We start from the raw sequence: 19417 nt of genomic DNA, 5'->3' as shown, positions 1-19417 counted from the left end.
CCTTAAGTTACATAGTTTCTATCATTTTGAATGCATAACTTAGCACATTAAGGACTAAAAACAACTGCCAAAATTACCTGTAAAACCTCTGGGTGATTCTGAAGTTTTCCTTGAAATTCAACACGAAAAAAAAGCCTACTAAATAATTGATTTCTCATCCTCTGTAGTAAATAATTAATGTGTGCAAATAAGTAACAACTATATTAACCATAAGTGTATGAGGAGTTTTATGGGGCCCTCAGGAACTTGGGGCCCTAGGCAACTGCCTAGTTTTGCCTAATGGTAAGTCCGCCCCTGCTCATCGCAGCTAAGCACAAAGCCTCCCTGCCAGAGAGCCTTTCTGACATGTAATGTTGCGAAGCGGTTGCAGTTTGGTTTGTCTTAGGCCATTTGCAGACTTTCTTGCTCTTCATACTTCATAATATTGCAGCAGACGGGTTTACAGTGGAGTTAGTTAAAAGCCTGGTGCACATGTATGAAACACATAGGGGTGTGACAAAGTGGTGATATTTGATGCTCTGGGAATGGGACCAGGCTCGTCACTCTGGATTTGATGTCGTCGTTGTGTGTTGTTGTTGTGGATGACACAAAAGACGCTTTGAAATCAAACTTGGGAAACCAGATCCGAACTGAGAGCATCCATCCAGAAATCCAGTTGGAATCACATTTCAAACCACCTCCAAATATGGCTTGGATCCATTTTTTTTGCTGTCCAGACTCTCTGGATATGCCAGATTTGGGCTGGCAGTCTGACTAAGGCCTTAGTCATGGCTGACATGAACAAGACAACGGGAGGAGGAGCCAAATGCAGATGACAGAGGCAGAGCTGGTGCAGATCAATGATTCACAAAAATCAGACTCAAAGGCAGGTGGGTCACAGGGTCCCAGGAAACAGGTAACACGTTTGAAGGTGCTGGCCTGAAACAATGGAGCAACTCTGAAGAACTGACAGAGGAACAAAGGAAGTGGATTAGCGTATTGATTAGGGAGCGTGATGCAGGTGAGGAGATGGGTGAGGAAGGTCATTCAATTGCAGAGCAGATGAGGGAAGTGGGAACAGCTGTGAAGAGGGGTGGGGCAGTCAGATGATGGGGATGGGAGGGAAAGCTCGAGGGCACCTGGTGGATGGAAGGAAAAGGGAAATGAAGGTGCCTGAAGAAACAGGAATGTGGCTGGAGAGGAGGAACTGGGAGACAGACTGTAGCTGTTTCTATTTATGTATTTTTATGCACATTCTAAAATATTGCACTTGAAAAGGTTGATGGAAACAGTGTAATCTGAAAAAAAATTTGAAATGGAAAAAAGTTTCAACCCTTGTTTGAGGTGGATTTTGCACTTAATGGGAGATGTACATTTTTGATGTAGTGAACATTTAACTCACATGACTGATCAGCTGCTTCTGCTCCAGGAGAAGAAGTAGAAGAAGCACTTCCAAAGATTGAAACATCTCGTCGCTTCACACACATCTGACATAACCTTCCTCACATTATTAAGTGAAACAAACAGAAATGTCTTATTTGCATTGTGCTCACTCTCTTTTAGCTCTGTTTTTGGTCTCTACCGACTCCTGAGGGAAATATCTGGCTCTTTAGCTGCTAAACGCTCACCAGCCAGCCTCTTAACTGTGTCAGTCTGCTGTGTGGTGCTAAGCTGGTAGTCTGTGCTGGGTTTTCAGAACTTTTTCACTGAAAACAGCTGCCTGATGTGGCAGAAAACAACACTGTGAGATCGACACTATGTATGTGAACCATAACATTCAGGCCAGGCAGCTTAACACTGAGCTAACACCTGATTGAGAGTCCTTTAGAATCCAGTGTTAGACAATATGTGAATGCCCACTGTAGCAGTACAAATTCTTGTTAAAAGGAGTCTACAATTAAAAACCATTTATCCCACAGATATTTTCTTGGTCTGTTTTCAAATAAGCCATATCTAGTGCTTCAATTTGAATAAAACTATAAAAATAAGCTTGCAAAATGACTTTTTATTATTAAAAACCAAATGAGGAGCGAACATTCCACTGCAGAAGCAGCAGGGCACACGTAAGTTTTGGATTTCTGAATAAAATGCGGAACATTTTACATGACTATTTGTTATTGTATAATGTGGGACTCAGAAGTGTGCAAATATTAACTGCTGCTTGTACACATGAGGCCATTCAACTGAGTTTATAAAGGATTTACCTGCATGTGTTTCCATTGATCTCCAATTAATGATGTTCATGCAAAGAAGTTAACATAAATTATACTGATGTTTTCTGCACATACTGCTTACATTTATTAATATCAGGAACAGCCAGTGATGAAAATATGTGCGCCTGAATCATAAGTATGATAATGTAAATGGACAGCGGTGCACAGAGACGAGTAGCGTAGCTTTAGTCCACCTTGGAACAGATTCTATTTCTGGAACTCCTGATGCCGATGGTGGAGAGCGCTAATACGTCAGTCCAAAATCTCCCATAGACAAGTGGGTCGAGATCAGGTCATCAAACTACTCGATGAGCCCTCGTGCCCTGTATGGAAGTATTTGCATTCATTATGCTTCTTCACTTATTTATTCAGATTTTCCCCTCAATATGGCACTCATCTGTATTTGCACACCTTCCCTTTGTGGTCTTGCAGTGCAGAGTAAATACAGTATGTAAATCTGTAGACACCAGAAAATTCAGTGAAACGTGCGGTGAATTCTGTCTAACCAACAGTCACTGTATGTATTTAGAACCATAAATATTTTCTATTTATGGTAATTTTATCTTTCCTTTGCAGCTGCCTTGGCTCAATTTCCCCTCTGGGATCAATGAAGTTCATTTTAATCTTCATAAAAACCTTCTTATAGACTCAATATAGTTTTATTCTGCGGAGAAGTGATGAAGAAAATCTCAGTAATACCCATTCGTAAGTTCTGTACAACTTACCTTGCCAGCAGTCATTGCAAACCTGAAAGAGGAGAAACTCAGATATACTGAATTTGACGTAAATGAGGCATAAATCAAGAATTGTACTCAGCTTGTATGCTGCTGTGCCTCATTTCCACCCCCAAACCTTGTGGCCATTGTTATAATTCAAAACAGTGAAGTTGATCTTCTTTTATGTTTCTAGCCTATGGATACAACATAAAGTGCATCATTGGAAATAATGACTATAGACTGAAAAACCCTTTTCACATACACAGTGTTAATGCTCCATCAGCAAACCATTAACCATTACCCTCCACTCACTTTGTACCTTCACTGTGAGATGCATGGTGGAGCTTCCTTTTTTAAGTTTGAGAATAAAAGAGACAAGATAATTTCAGGGGAGTAGTTTTCTTCTTCCTAAAGCAAAATCTTTTCCCTCATTAATTTCAGTGGACCACCCGCCAACACACACACACAGACACACACACGCACACAAGTACATGGGCATTTTTGAAAACAGGGTTTTTGCCTTTGCTCTCAAATCCAAATCCATAAATCTCTGCCCACGCGAAGCCACAAAAACACAGTTTAAGGACTGTCAAGAGCCCGCGATACTACCCTAACCCTAAAGCCATGTTGGCCAATCAGAAGTCTGAAATCTGCACCATTAAGCTCGGTGTCGGGTCTTGTCTACAACTGGCGACGTTGGCGGTGGGGTCGAGTGTTGGACTATGTAGCATTGATCTCCATAACCCGTCCTCACGCCTCTGTTTCATCAGTATGATGGAAGAGTAACTCCATGTTTATGTGGAAACATATAAAAAGTGCTGGTGCTAACCTTGCTAACAGGCCATGTCAAACCACTGCATGAAATGAAGTGTAATTCTACAGATGTCTGTTGCCATGGCGACAAAGGGAAGACTCAGATAAAATTGGTCCTAACCTCGTCATACTTTATGTTAGATGTGATTGGAACATTTTTTGGCATTTATATTGATTAGTCTGTATATTAAAGACAACCATTTACAAACACAAGCAAAGACACTGTTCAGATGATGTAGTAGAAATTGATTGAGATGAACAAAGTCCTTAATTAACACTGTTATCTTAGTCTTTATTTTGTCACAATTGTAGTCAAATATATATATGTCTATATGACATATATTATATGACATATATAATTTCATTTCTTTACAATAGAGAAACAACATAGAGATGACACACTATTTTGGTTTCTAAGTAGAAGCTCCTTTTAAATAGTGGCATTTTTTTCAATACACCGTTTAAGTCAAGCTCCCACCCAAGTCACGGTTTTGTTTTCCTTATTGAGTCACATTTATTCACAATGTGTGTTTGTTTGTCTCTTTTTCTTCATAATTGGATGTCTTTTGTTGCGTCAGTATTTTTTTCCTCGGAGGTTCAATCTGTTCATGTTCCTTCAAAATTGACGGCCATCTGTTTTTGGTCCGTGTGGCCCCACAGATGGTCCCACCTGCCAACCATCCTGTGCCACCAGCAAAGGTAAAGAGTTATTGGAAACATTGTCTTTGAAGCTTTACAGAGTTAATCCAATCAGCTTGCAGAGGGCTTGGCGTAAGCGTTTCCAGTTCCTCTGCAGCTGGGTCCTTTGGTGGCCATGGAGCAGTATGCGCCTCCGTACATGGGGGATGTCTGACCTTGGCACTGTCCCTGGGCTTCTCTTTGGCCTGCTGCCTTCAAACCTCTGGTCCCACTGCTCGTGTGCAGAACTCTGGCTGAGTATTGGACACTCTTCCCTTCCGACTCCCGCACAGTCCCAGCCTTGAGAGTGTTTGTGCCACCGCGGCGGATCTCGCTCTGAGACCCAGACAGGCTTTTCTCTTTTAATTCCTTCGCGAGCTCCACTGTAATTTCAATGGAGCAGGGTATTTGTGCGGCACAGAGATTCTTCTCCGACCCCAGTGTGATGGTGGCGGTAGGAGGGCTAACACTGCTGGGCATAACACCGGGCGCCTGTGCCACAGTCTCGCAGGGGGGAGAGGGAGATTTGCTAATGGGCACCGTTGTCTTTCCAGCCAGCATGGGGTGCCACTTCAGGAGCCCGCCTCGGTTGCGGTCACTCGTGTCCGCATTCCCCGCCTCAAGGTCGCACGCTTGGAGCGAAGGGATGATGGGCACGGATCGGGTGTGCAGAGAAGGTGGAAGGAAGGTTGTTCCCTTATCCAGGCGGGTGCAGGGGACCTCGGTCCATCCCTTTCTGGCTGCGAAGTGAGAGAGCGAGGTCCTGCTGAGGAGGGCGCCGACTCGTCCACCGGCAGAATCACACCTTCAGGCAGAGGAAAGAATAGAAATGGCAGGTTGGGAATGAGAGACCGAGTCGTTTATATTGTGACCTTTACATCCCGGACCCCCATTTCCTTAGAGAAATAAAAGAGAGTGAGTAATACAGAATATGGAGATAAAACTGCCACTCTTTTGTGCATGTTAACATTTCATTCCCCTCACTGCGCCACAAAAGTCATCTTGCAGCAACAAAATTATTATGATTTAGGTATTGTTTTTTTCATAATCTTGTGTAATTATTTATAATCCTCTGCATGAGCAGTTTGTATTGTTGCTGCATGAATGTTTAACTGAAAAATCCCTTCTCTCAAGACTGCCTTACTGAAGATTTAAGGCTTTAGCAACGCAGCTGCTGGATTGCTGACCCTGGCCTGTGTGAGTATATGGACACATCATATACTGTCTCCTTGAACATGTGCATGTGTCTTCTAACGTTGTTTAGAAAATGAGACTCATTACACAGCCTCACAGAACACACCTTGCCTTGACAGGCTTATGATGTGACATCTGGGGTGAATCTAGGTGCGTTGAGTCACAGGGTGCATCACTGCATCCTGCAGTCGGGTATCTGGAACGAGCGAGGTATCGGCACGGTGCAGAAAAGCTTGCGAGGCATCGTGTTCAGCGTGAAAATGATACAGCAGAGCAGGGAAACTCACCCAGAGTCAAGTGGCCACGTTTGTATATGCATTGAATTTGCACAAGAGTTAATATTGTTACCACAGGCTCAGTTCACATTTGGACTCACCCCGGCACAGCCTTAGGAGACAGCCAGTGTTATTGTCAGCCTTCAGAGACTGTTTGTAGCATAACCAAGTTTAAATAATTGAATTACTTTCCCACTCCTCCCTTGGTATTAGAGGGGTGAATGCAAGCTGGAGGTAAATCCGGCAGATCAAAACATATCTAAAAATAACTCCCATAGCAAATTTGCCTTCAATTCCATCCTTATCAGTGATGGGTAAATATATGTTTTGACACTGGATAATGGAACTGACAATGCTCTGCGGGGATTTGTTCTCACAAAATGGAAAACATGGACGAGTATTCTCGTGTTTGTTTGCTGTTCTCGCCTCTTTTCTAACACTTCCCGCCACACCGCGCTCCTTCCTCCGCTGCACTCTCATCATCTCTCCACAATCTTCCCTCTTTCCTCACTTTGCCCTCTCTCGTTCTCTCACTCTCCTTTCCACCTCCCATTTCTCATTTCCTGAGATGAGAGGGTGTATCCATGGCAACAAGGGAGAGGTGGGGGCTGGAGGAGGAGGAGGAGGAGGAGGAGGCTGGGGGGGCTGTAAGCTGGGTAGCTTGCTGTTGTATGGCTGGTAAGTCGACAGAAATACGTCATTTGAGGCTCCTGAAGGCCAGCGAAATTTACTCCACTGATGGATCTGAAAAGGAATTATCAATGGCAAACGAGATCTACATTGTTTAACTGTAGGAATGCAACGTTATCCCGAGAAGATGAAGATGAGAAACCCTCTTATTTCAGCCTGTCTCCTAAACACTTGTAAAAAGCGGTGTTAGATTTTAAAAGCTCATGGCTTACAGATTTTGCCTCTAAAGAAGAATTCTCAGTAGTTTCTTTATTATTAGTTTGCTTGTTTTTCTCTCTATGTGTGTGCTTGACTCTGTGTGTGTGTGTGTGTGTGTGTGTGTGTGTGTGTGTGTGTGTGTGTGTGAAGAGGGAAACTGTTGTGCTCCTGGAGGATCTCTCTGCACAACCATTTTGAAAGAACTGCTGAGCTCCATGGAGCTTTGTTTAAAAATGTAAATTATGGAAATAGGTCACATAAAGAGTTTGGCAGCTTGTAGTGTATCCTACAAGTCACTGTAACGCTCAGTCAGGTTGGCATGCTAATAGGAACATTGCGAGGCACTTTTAAGTGCGTGGAATGCACGAGGGACACTACTGCTTTAATGACAGGCGTTTTTGATAACACTGCCGTCGCTCAAGATGCACACGCTGACAGCAAATTAGGCTGTTTCTGAGACTCTGAGACATATGCAAAACAGGACTGCCTTACTGCGGCTTAAAGATGCTCGCTTCTGCATCTGTAAATAAAACTGAAAATAATTCAATGTTTTCACTGTTACTTGTTTAAAAGCAAATGCCAGTGGAGCTGCTTGACATTATGCATTATTCTACTTAGGAAAACAAGCACCTCAGTGAACAGTGTAAGATAAATATTTTCCAGCTTTTGGTAGATGTTATGTAACAATAAATCTTATTTATAATCTGCAGGAGAAGTTTGAACTGATTTGAAATAATGTGCAGCTTGGTTTCTAGGCGGATCATCTGCTCCCTCCTCGAGGAGCCCGGACGATCAGTCCTCTTCGAGAACAACTGGAGAGGATTTCACATCAGGCTACCTTTTTTGAACCCGTGCCAGTGAGGATCATCACACTGTACTTTTCAAATGTGTAAGTTATTTTAAGCACCCCGATAGCCAACTGGCGCAGGGTGGCTCTGCCAAAAGTCCTCTGTGCTTTTAATGCCTCCTGAATCGGCGCCAGTAGCTGCGCTTCACTTATGATCGCCATGAAAATAGGGCAGCTCGCTGTCCTTACTCGACGTCCGGACGAGCACGAGGGGAATTCAGGATGTGTAAATGAGTGAAATTAATCCTTTGCAATTTGTCGTCTTGTTCTAGAAGGCTGCAGTCACCCAATATGTCTCCACATTCGGCTCATAAATGACAGAAAAAGTCATTATTTATTTGATATGTGAACCATGAAGCTTCCACAGAATGCTCCAGCGTTAGCCAAAATCAAACCATTCTGGATATGTTGAAATTCATGTGAACTGGTGTATCATCTGGTAATTAGCTTTGGCGCCGTTGTTGTATTTTTAACCCTGATAATACCACGCTCGTAAAACACATTTTCATTCACAGCAACAGCCCAGTGGCGAGTGCATGGAGGATTACACACAGACTCGTATCTTGGACTTCCCCAGCACCATGATACTGTTGAGCGGTTAGGATCAAGTCTGCTCTCCAAATTAATTGTGACAGTCCCAGTTGAAGGAGGGCGCAGCAGATCTCATTTATTTCCCCGGATCAGATTTCATAAGCTTGTTCACGGACTTGAACCGAGAGCATTTCAGTCATAAACTCATTTCTCCAAAAATTATCCTTCTGCCACTCCAACTTAACCTCGGTTACAGAAGTCCGGGGGTCTGTATCAGTCAACCGGCTATTTGACCTCAGCGTTAAAGGGGGGCAAAGAGAATTTCCTCCTCGAGGATCGAACAAGCATGACAAAACTAACAAAATACAGAAAGAGCTTCACCTTCTAATGGACTCTATGTCTGTTGACTCATCCTCCTGCAGGTGTTTATAGACATGGCCGGCCACTCTGGATCCATCCATGAGATTTGTGGCTATTTTGTGTCTCCCTCTGGAAACGGGCGGTGTCCTGAAGTAATTATTCTCCCTCCGTTGTTGGGCAGGACTGAGCGAAAGAGAGCTACTCCTGTAATCAGAAGGGAAAACAAGAAGGGTTAACACTGTTAACACACTATTTTACATTCAAACAGCACTCACTAATTCATTTATGTATCAAACGTATCTCTTCCTCTGTGCTCATGGATGCAAATTGCCTGGAATGGATTTACCTTACTGTTTGATGTTTGAGTGGAAAAAAAAGCATCATATTCCACATTCAATTGACACTGTGCATAAATAACCTTAGTACTGAAATCTAGGCATGGGAGTGGGGTATCAGATTCATGCGAAGAGAATAGTAATTTGCCAGGGAGCAAAGCAATTTACATAAACATTAAATCATGGCTCAATCAAACAGAGGAGAGAGGGAATTGCAGTAGACCAAGGGTCCACAGTCATGATAGTAGCGCTGTGAGGCTGTTTGGATGCTAAATGCTAACATCAGCATGCTAACATTTGTTAATTATCACGAAACAATGCACATCTGAGGCTAAATATAGATAAATAAAGAATTTGGTCATAAAGATGGCAGCATCATGGTGGCCATAGAGGAAAAGTCAGGTGATCATCCTCTGGGGACCATCAGCGCCCAACATTGCCACAAAGCTTGCATGATTAAAACTCCATGTATTTCTGGAGCATGTGGAAAACACTGCGTGTGATCACATGCTGGTATATAGAAGTGGCTATATTTCCTATAGCCACTTGAAAATGACCATATCTTCACATCCTCCTGGTGTTAAGGATGGAAGTGGCAGTCTTCCTGACTGGGCTGTGTGCAGCGGGTGGTCGACTTCAAAGCGGGTCCCTGCATGTCCGCAGCAATTACGCGTGAATCAAAGGTATACCGCGCTGCACCGCAAGCTCATGTATGAGTATATCATGTTAGAACAAACAACTCCCACAGCACGTGTGGGGCGATGAAATACAGACCCAAATAACTTTGAGTTTATCTGAATGCACGTCGGAACCGAGGCTCCCTTTTCGATCACCTGCTACGGTTTCCTCTGTGAGCGCGAGGTCACATGATTGTGTGAGATAAACTGAACCACAAAAGCAGCTCTGACATATTATTACTGCTGGGTGAAAACCTTGCTTGTGCTGAAGCGCCGAACACAAATCAGCGACAAACATCCTCCCAGCTTGATTTTGGACTCTTGAATAATTTGGTATTGTGGCAGCCACACATTACAAAAATGGTGGATTGCGTTTAAATAGTAATCAGGATGTCCAAACTTTAAGATTTTCCAGCTTGTCCTTAAACTGAACTCCCTCATTCCTTTTAATTTATGCAGTAAGCTAAATAGTCCAGCAGACATTCAGTTATTAATTGAACACAGTGTAAAAAATATTCAGCTATAATAATTTCCAAAAGTCTGTGGCTGTAGAACAATACGCATGGCTAATGTTGGCTCCAGTCTTTGGCATCATTAGCTTTTATATCGACTGATGTTGCAAAAATTTAACATGAATAAAGCTGAATTATATCAGTTTTGCTGGCTCTTAGCATGCTGTGTTTTTTTTTCAATTAGGATTATCTGAAAGCTGGGAAAAATGAAAATATGTTTTTTTCAGACAAAATCACAAGGCCGTTGTAATTATTGCATGTTAAATGTTAAAGGTCTAGAACTGAGAGGCAGCTGTTTATCTCGGCAATTCACCAAATGTACAGCCTCCTGATGTTAAATGGGTAAGCTGAGAGTAATCTGGCGCATATTTTGATCGCTTCGTCTCTCTTTATGGCTTTTTTGGACATAACAGAGAGAGTCAGACAAGACTGAGAGACAAAGGGGAACGTCATGTGACGGAGAACCTGAGCCGAGTCTCATACGGTGTGTGGCACGGACAGAGTTGACGCTCCTCCTCGCAGAAGCAGCAGGACACCTCGGCGTGTGAAAACCTCAACATGAGCATATTGATTAGCCTCAGAAACAACTGTTCCCTCATAGTCCAATCATGACAGTGGAATCTCTGTAATTGATCAAATTCCACGATGAAAATAATGATTGACCGCTGTGATAATTATACATTGACTTGGACGCCGTTCGTTCCATCAGATTTTGCTGGCAAAGCGACTCGGAGACATGCCCGAGAGCGGGCAGAACTGACTCAGTTTATTCAGACTGTATCAAAATTGGAAATGATTGGTTCCAAATGATTGATTTGTTCTGACATGTGTACAACAAGCACTATGCTACATAGAGAGAAGGTGCTGGTCTGTTTCGAATGTAAATTTGTTCCAAACTGAAATACCTCAACAACTACCGGATGAAACATTTTGTACAAACATTCATCCTACTGATTTTAATGATCCCCTGACTTTTCCTCTAGCGCCACCATGAGGTCAAAGATTTTATTTCTCATTTATGTCTAAACACCTGCAAAATTAAGTTCCCTTCAGCCTCAGATGTACTCTGTGTTTAGCGCTAATTAGCTTTAATAAGTTAGCATGCTAACACACTTAACTAAGTGGTGAAACCCGCTAAACATGAGCATGTTAGCACTGTCATCGCGAGCATGTTAGCATGCTAAAGTTAACATTCAGCTCAAACTTCACTGTGCCCAAATGCAGCCTAAAAGTGCCACTTCTGTGGCTGCAGTCGGTTGACAAGTTGGTTTTTAATCTTTATCTGAAGTCTCTATCTCTATCTTACAGATTTATGTGATGTCTGCATTGTTTTAGCACAATCCCTGTTCAACAGATACACTATGCATTCAAGCAGGTGAATCCACCTGCACATGCTCGTACCCAGCGATAAAGCCAATGATGCAAAGGTAAGCTTTTGCGGCAATATTGACGGGCCATATTGACATGCTTTTATGGGGCACATCTCGTGATAGCTCACGGTGTGGTCCAGTTTCTCAGGTCAATAGCTGAAAGCATCTCAACATCATCCATCACAGTCTCGTCCCCCCCCCCCACTCCGAGAACAAGCTCAACAGATGATTGACTGTCAGCTGCCCTCCGAGAAGCACCTGCATGACGCTGCGGAGAATAAAAAGCCAAGACGAGTTGGCGCCGTCCCCGCAGCTACACATGACAGCCTTCTGGAAAAACTTTCCTCTGTGACACAGCACTGGTCCATTTAAACCGGGAGCAAGTCGCCTCAGCGGGGTGGTTTTCACTAAAGTTGTCATCATAGTCGACATCTAAAAACTAACTCTTGGCTGTATAGACACAACCTTCCCTGCTTTATCTCCACACACAAAGCTGCCTCTAATCACTGCACATCCTGTTCTGTATGTCCTCGCAACGTAACAGTGGGAGCTGGTCTGATGCACGTCGGTATGTAAGAACTCTTGAAATAAATGTGCCTTGTGAACAGCCTGTTCTCTTCAGCATCCCTTTCAACAGCGCAGTCACAACCCAATGCTGCTCAGCATCATCAGATCAAGTGAAAGGTAGACATTTACCAGCAATTGCATATTTTTTAGCGATTTGCCAACAATGAGTGTAATAAGTACTAAAAGTGCGCCTGCACCCATATCATCAAAGCAAATGAGCAAATGAGCAAAGCAAACATGTTCTTCTGAGGATTTGAAACGGCAGCATTTGATAGCGACCGCAACGATCAGGAAGCAGAACCGCATCTCGAGATCCCTCGCAGCGAAATGTTGTTAATTTTGTTGAACCTTCTGTCACTTGACGGATGGCACGGCGAGGACAATTTGTTGAATCAATGTTTAACTCTGCACATTAACATTCGCTTCTCCTCAGAAGACGCCTCCTCCTCGCTATATGCTCTTCCCTATCAGCGTGCACGTAGCCATTCCAGAATCTGCCTGTGTACACATTTAATCGCTTTGCATAATTTGCTGGACGTGCTGTGTAAATAAAAACATCTAATTTCCCAACTATTTCGAGAGACTCCAAGTTTCATTTTATTAAAGAAGCTAAACCAATAATCCCCCTATAAAATGTCAGATTCTGGCTAAGGATAAGCACGTGGGCAAAGCTCGTGGCGCTGACAGTGTATCCAATCTTTCCAACAATTGTACAAATCATTCATTTATATTTGGGGGCCTACGCATTCTATCACATTAGAGGATGATTACAATTCTCACTTGGCTGCCTCTTGTATCTGGACAAAGTGAAAGATATGTGAAACAGAGCAGGAATAAGAGGATGTCACATTTTCACCTGAAGCGTTTGCCTTTGGACAGCGCTCTGCTGAGAATGGGAGGCGCTGCTGCTGACGTTCCCGGTGCCACGCTGCCGTCCTTGACAGACGATCCGTGAGAACTGCAGCTCTGCAAGAGCGAGAGAGAGTTGTTAGAACGTAGCAACTATGGCTGCGCAGACGTTAGTTTAGCTTGGATTCATTTGTTGTAATCATCAAGATCAAAAAACAAGGTGTGATGCGATTATGCAAGTCAACAGAGGAAATAAGATCAGAGTCTAATACACAAGGCTGGGGAGACTGTTTGTGCCTTAGCAGCAAGTCCCCACTCAGGTTGTCGTCCCCAGACAGGTTGAGGATGTTCCCTCACCCCCCTTAGTCAGCCAGAGTGTCTTTAATTACACTTTACATTCTAAACTGCAGATTAGGAGGGGACGCTTTGTGAATAAACTCCACCGCGGCCCTCTCAGCACTCCCGCTGCACGAATTAATCCCACACAAGATTACATTAATGGTTTCCTAAAGAATTTCCCCCCTCAATTCTTTCCCTTTATTCTTATCAAAATGAACGCCATTATCTTACAACAGGCCCCAGACAGAGAACCGGCACAGCGACCACGAATGCCCCAAGAACCCCCGTGGAAAACACTAAGTCATGAGATAATGCTGTTGTTCCAGTCACAGTACTTCCTGCTCTGCCCTTTCTGTCTGTCTCATCGTACATCATTAAAGCTATTGCATGTGACTTAGAGCTGGTTCAAGGTTCTCATGCCTGATAAGCCTCTTTTTTTCCCTCACACCCCTGAGTCCCAGAGGGAGCTGTTACTGCTGTTCACTAGTTGTGCAAGAAAATAGCATCATTTTGGCCACCCTCTCATATACCCTGCGGGTGCAGAACGCCTCACTCTCTGGAACAACTGCTGTGGCAAACTTTCCTGGAGGATGATATCTACGACAGGGGATAAAATAAATAGCTTGTGGCAGACAATGGCAGACCTACATGGTGTAACCCATTTCATTTGTTCCCTCCTATCTCACTTTTGCCTTGTTTTATGCCACTTGTGAAAGCCTCGGATAAACACGACGCAGTTGTGGATTTATTTCAAGGGGAGGCAAAGGGAAAATACAGGAGCCTGATGGAATAGCAGGAAAATCTACATAACAAGAAGAAAGGACAACCTATGCATTGAGAGCAGCGTTAATCCTCCCTGGATTACCATCAAATAACAGGCCCTGAACTGTGCATAATGGGATATTTGACCATTCTTCATGAAGGACAATCCTTGAGCCAGCACAAACCAGCACCAGATGCAGCTCACCGCTCCAACTGTGTCGACGCTCGGAGCCAAAAAAAACGTGACCGCTACTGATAGCGAACGAACTTTGCCTCCACCTGATATCAAAATGTTAATCGGTTGTTTTAGAATTATGCACTGACACGCACATTAGCACAGAGTTTGTAACTGTTGACAGCATTATTAGTTTTCGAGCCGCAGTGGCCTGTCCTTTTATTAATCACGGAGACACCTACAGAAGCTTTCATATCACACCCCGCTGCTGTCACAACACTTGCTGAACAAGTGGCTAATATTCTCCCTCCATTTTCCGTTCACACTGGCACCCTGGTTAATTCTCTGCTGGCGCTGTGCCTCTGTGATAAAAACCACAACATCATGCACACGAACCAGTTATTTCAAACTTCCTCTTAATTTGAAAACACTCAGAATGAGAGCAGGAAGCCAATTTCACCAATGCCAGTTTATTTCAACCTTTCAGCCAAAGTTTCAGATATTTGAATTAAACAAAATTGCACTCAGAATTGGCCCATGATCCCCCGCTCAGCTACTCTTGCAGGTACTTTCTGCACATCTAATAACATAATCATCTTTATCAAATCAAATCATCCATAAAAAGCACTTGGTATTCAAGAATTGATGCTTTCTTGGTGTAAATCCTGTCTTGTAGAGAGAAAATGGAGTCTTTGAGAACATTATGACCTCAGAGGATTGTGAAATTGACTTTTGTGTAACAGAACACAGCTTTGTTGCGCACCAGAGCTGCAATTAAAATATTCTGAGGTCATATTTCTGTGGATTTTGGTACACAAAGCTCTGTTCTGTGGCCCTTGCCGTTCTCTACCTCCATGAAGTATTCATGCAGTATGCTCACACGTAGCTTTGGCTCATTCCTCATTGTGACTCAGTCTCTTCTTAGACTAAGGCTAGACTACGTGGTTGCGACCACAGCAGCTTCCGGCTGATGGGAATTGAGTTTTTGTGCCTTGTCTTCCCAGTCTGTGTGCCCCTATTCCTTCACGTTGGTGCATGTCTGTTTCTGTGCAGAGTGTCTCATGGGCGTGTACCCTATCTCTTTTTATTTGAGACACATTTCTATTGCCAGAGAGGTGTTGATTAAACTCGCAGAGGAGGTGGGAGCTGTTTAACTATACAATTACATTTCCCTCGCTCGCTTTCCTTTCCCTTAAAAGTGCCTTGAAATGAGTCACACTATCATATACGGCTCCTAATATTTACAGTGAAGTGCAGGAGCGTGTGCAATTCGCATGGCCATTCAAACTGAGAATTACAGATGGAGGGAACATATGCACAGGAATGTTTCCAGATGTGTAAATATGCATAGATTTGCAGTCACAGATGGAGGAAACACACAGAAATATGTACAAATGCTGCGTGTGCCAGGGCAGGTGCACGGAGAAGTCAGATTTAATAGTTCAGGGCTGGGAAGTACACACAGTATAGAGGCAGTGCAGGTGCCCATTCTAAACAGGTGCCCAGGGTTTAGTAACGTCTCAGCTTGCTCAGATTTTGAGCATCGCTGCAGAAATCATTGTGTGACAGTGATATCAGCATGTACTGCATAAGTCTTTGCATTGCTACTCAGCACATCTTGAGGGAAAGTATCTCGGCCTGAGTTCGCCTGAGTTCAGGGAGTTGCCGTATTTTTTTGGGGAGGTTAAAGACACTGGAGTGGTGCATCAGTTTATCACAGGGATGATATGGAAGACAGTGACCAAATGGACTTCAGTTTTATCCTCCCCCCCTCTGCACCTGCCTCGACGGAGCCAGCCTATTGTTTCCATCTCACTGCGCTCATCCTCCACCTTACTGCCACAAACGCACACAGCGGAAACCACTGTGTTCTGATGCTGAGCAGTAACGCAGCGTACACCCGATGTTTTGAGCCTCTTCAAGAACACCCTGCTCTTGTTCTTCCATTTTGTCAGCCTAACTCATCCTCTCAAGAAAACCCGGAGAACTCGCAGGACTGCACCACCCACAGCACATGTCTTCTCCCTAGACGGCTGCAAGCTGAGGAAGTGGGTGGAGAGAAGCAGCGCTCTGGGGTCGCTTTGTCAAATCTGTGGAAAAATAGGTTTCACTTGTTAATCTTTCCTTGGCCTGTTCGGCTCGTGCCCCCTCCTGGGTGCTCATAGCCAGAGATCTTTCACATCCCACCTTAAGCTTCCTTCACACTGTTCTATTGCAGCTCGTGTTTCTGTGCTGTTGTGTTATTACTGTCTTTTATTTTTGTCTTTGCCTTCCTCCTGGCTTTCTCCCTGTGGCCAGCTCTGAGAGCATTTTGTGGCTGGATACAGGGCTTCACTACCTGCTCAGCCCTTACGTGTTCCACATTCTCACAGTCATCGCATTAATATCATCTCCTGCTATTGTGCTATGGGACATGGGCTCTGATCTGCTCTGGGTTAGCTGAACTTTGTGGACTGGTGAAATCACGTGCTGCATTCTGTCCTATTTCAAATTAATTATCTAATTAAACACAGCTACAACATTTACATCAAATGTTGTACAACTTCTTAGCTGTCAACCGCTCAGAGCCATAATTTACAATGACACGCTCAAAAGGCTTTCAGATTGTGCCAACTGCAGTTCCGTGGGTGGGGCTAGCTTGAGGGGTGTTTGTTTCAGTGTGTGACACTAGACACTGTTGCATTATTAAAGAGCCTCAGTGCAGGCTGCATTTGGCAAAGTACAAACACAGAAATGACAGTACAAGGCTGAACCTGGATGAGGAATTTCAGGCAACAACAAATACGGCGGCGTCTAAAACAAACGTTATCCAGCAGGCGCACCGCCGTTTTGTTTGTCATCAACAAAGTGTGCTCGCTTGCTATCTTTATGCACACATTTTTGCAATTTGCGTCAGTAACACCTAGAGATGCATAAATAGCAGCTGCACATTAGCACAGTTATGTTATGGGAGGGTAGCAATGGGTATGACTCCCTCAATGTAGGAAAAGCTGCACACCGAGCAAATTAAAGAACAATTGAATAACATCTTATTAAGAGTGCAGCAACAAATAACATAAGCACAATAGGTGACCATTTTTCTGACACCAAACAAAGAGGATGCATTCAGGGAAGTGCTAATGCGTTATGGCGATTGCACTCTTTTGATCAGATCTCTACAAGTGTGCATTAGGCTGCAATTACCTTGGGATTCTGTGGAGGCAGCAGCCGTATCTTTGCCATCTACAGCTCAACGTCTGGGCCGGTTCCCTCTCCTGCAGTGCACTGCAGCCGGTGGAGGCTTGTAATTCATTTTAAGCTACTCTTTTTTGTTTTTTAGGATTTTTTGGGGGGCATTTCTGCCTCATTATGATAGTGACAGCCAGACAGAGACAGGAAAGGCAGGGAGAGAGAGGAGGTGTGACATGCAGCAAAGGGTCTCTGGCTGGAATTGAACCCACGCCGCTGCGGTAAGGACTCAGCCTTGATGGATGGCACATGCTCTACCAGGTGACCTACCACAGCACCCCCATTTTAAGCTACTTTTTCTTTTACATCAACCCTCGCCATTTCTTTTTACTTAACCAGGAGTTTGTCTTTGTGATTTTGTTTTTATTGTGAGAAATCGCTGCCCAAATTAGATTTTTTCTTCTTTGGCTCGCACTGTTTCTCTCCAAAATGTCTTGGTGTTGTGTTTCTTCATTAATCAATAACTTAATCACAACACTTTGATTTTCTTTTCATTTCTTGAGCGCTCCATTTTGCACAGGCTCCTCCAGCCTGCTGTTACGCTCTGCTCCAAAAAAAGCCACGATAAAGGCGTCCCGTTTGCGAAATCCAAATTTTCAATACAGCAACCGAATGCACCTGCAAAACACAGCTGGAGCATTCTCAGGGCTAAAATACCACAAGCAAAGTGCCATTTAGCAATATTTGTCTTCGGTACAGTATTGTTGCTGTGCTTGCACGGTGAGTTCAGGGTCCGTGACGCGCCTCAGATTAGAATTTCCAATCTGCAGTTTGTCACAGGAATCTGTCACTGTGAACATGACAAGCAGATTTTTCCTCTATAGCGCATGATGCATTTATTTTAAACTATAATTCCCCACTGTCTCTCAGCTCCTGTCAGATATGAGTGTGAGCAAAAACCTTCAGCCAGTGGAGAGATTATTAAGATATACATCGTTCATCATCCTGTCAAGCACTCTGTTTTTGGATAAGTGCTATACATATTGAGAGGAAACTGTAATGATGATAAAAGTATGACTGGAAATAAATCAACAGTGGTGGAATGTAAGAAAGTATATTTACTCTAGTACTGTACTTACGTACACATCTGAGGTACTTTATTTGCGTATTTTGTATTCATGCCACTCTCTATGTCTACTCCATTTCAGAAGGGAATATTGTACTTACATCACTTGTAACTGTGATGGCATTTATCACTATTTTCAGAATGTTCACAAACCAATCAATCAATCGTTTGATGCAGAAAAGCAAATCGATCCATAATAAAAATAATTATTAGCTGCAGTCCTGCACAAAGCAGCTAAAAGTTAGATCCTAACCAGTAACAACAGTAGAATCCTGCTTTTATATTTGTGCATGTTTAACAATAACGTAATGATATGATATATAATAGCGTAACAGTCAAAGGGGACATTTTTCTGCATTCAGTTAAACCTTCGAGTACATTTTCCTGATTCTAGTTAAATACTTTCATTCTTAAAGCCTCACTTATAGTGGATTATTTTATTTTTTTAGTACTTCAATGTAGGTTGAGGATCTGAACACTTCCTCCACCACTGTAAATCAACAACAGGTAAAAACCTACCTTTTGGAACTGGAGGCTGTACTGAAGCCTGGGAGTGGACTTGGACATGAGGCCGGAGGCGTTGATGCTGCAATCCCTCAGGCTGCGGCTATCAGAGAAATGAGCCTGGAGTTTTTCCCTGTGCCGTCTGTGGGGGAAAGCCAAGAGAAAGAGATAGATTGCAATATTACCACTAGAAGAAAGAGGGCAATCCAGAAACAGATCGCTTTCCTGACAATACAGACTGTAATTAAAAAAAAAAAAAGGGAAAAAAATTTCCGCTGTGGTTTATTTGCTGCTCAGGGTATTTCCCACCTTCTCTTTAATGATAATACACTCTGACAGCAGTTTTTAGTCCAGTCATTGATTTCTAGCAGCCACTTGGCTGGGTCTTTAAACACACATGTAACAGCAAGGTAGGTGACCATGTTCACTGACCTTTTATCCGTTATTCCTGACTCACGTTTTACTGCATGTGTGTAAAAACAGGCCCATACATCAACAGAGGTGAGACCTGCTTGACCAACATTGATGAAAGTGGCTTT

General features: G+C 43.4%; 1 protein-coding gene across 1 annotated transcript in view; it reads right to left on the bottom strand.

Moving 5' to 3' along the window:
• Positions 1-4390: 4390 nt before the first annotated feature.
• nrg3b (neuregulin 3b) overlaps positions 4391-19417 on the bottom strand; it is a 189301-nt gene continuing 174274 nt past the window's right edge. The window contains exons 6-9 of the mRNA XM_041963277.1: positions 18894-19020; positions 12812-12921; positions 8516-8698; positions 4391-5204 (exon numbers count right to left, since the gene is read on the bottom strand). Of these exons, the coding sequence (XP_041819211.1) occupies positions 4472-5204; positions 8516-8698; positions 12812-12921; positions 18894-19020 (1153 nt within the window). The 3' untranslated portion in view covers positions 4391-4471. The remainder of the gene's footprint in view (positions 5205-8515; positions 8699-12811; positions 12922-18893; positions 19021-19417) is intronic.

Source organism: Chelmon rostratus, chromosome 21 (genome assembly GCF_017976325.1).
Source record: "Chelmon rostratus isolate fCheRos1 chromosome 21, fCheRos1.pri, whole genome shotgun sequence".
Lineage (NCBI taxonomy): Eukaryota > Metazoa > Chordata > Actinopteri > Chaetodontiformes > Chaetodontidae > Chelmon > Chelmon rostratus.
Note: the sequence above shows the minus strand (reverse complement) of the source record. Positions and strands in the feature narration are given on the sequence as shown.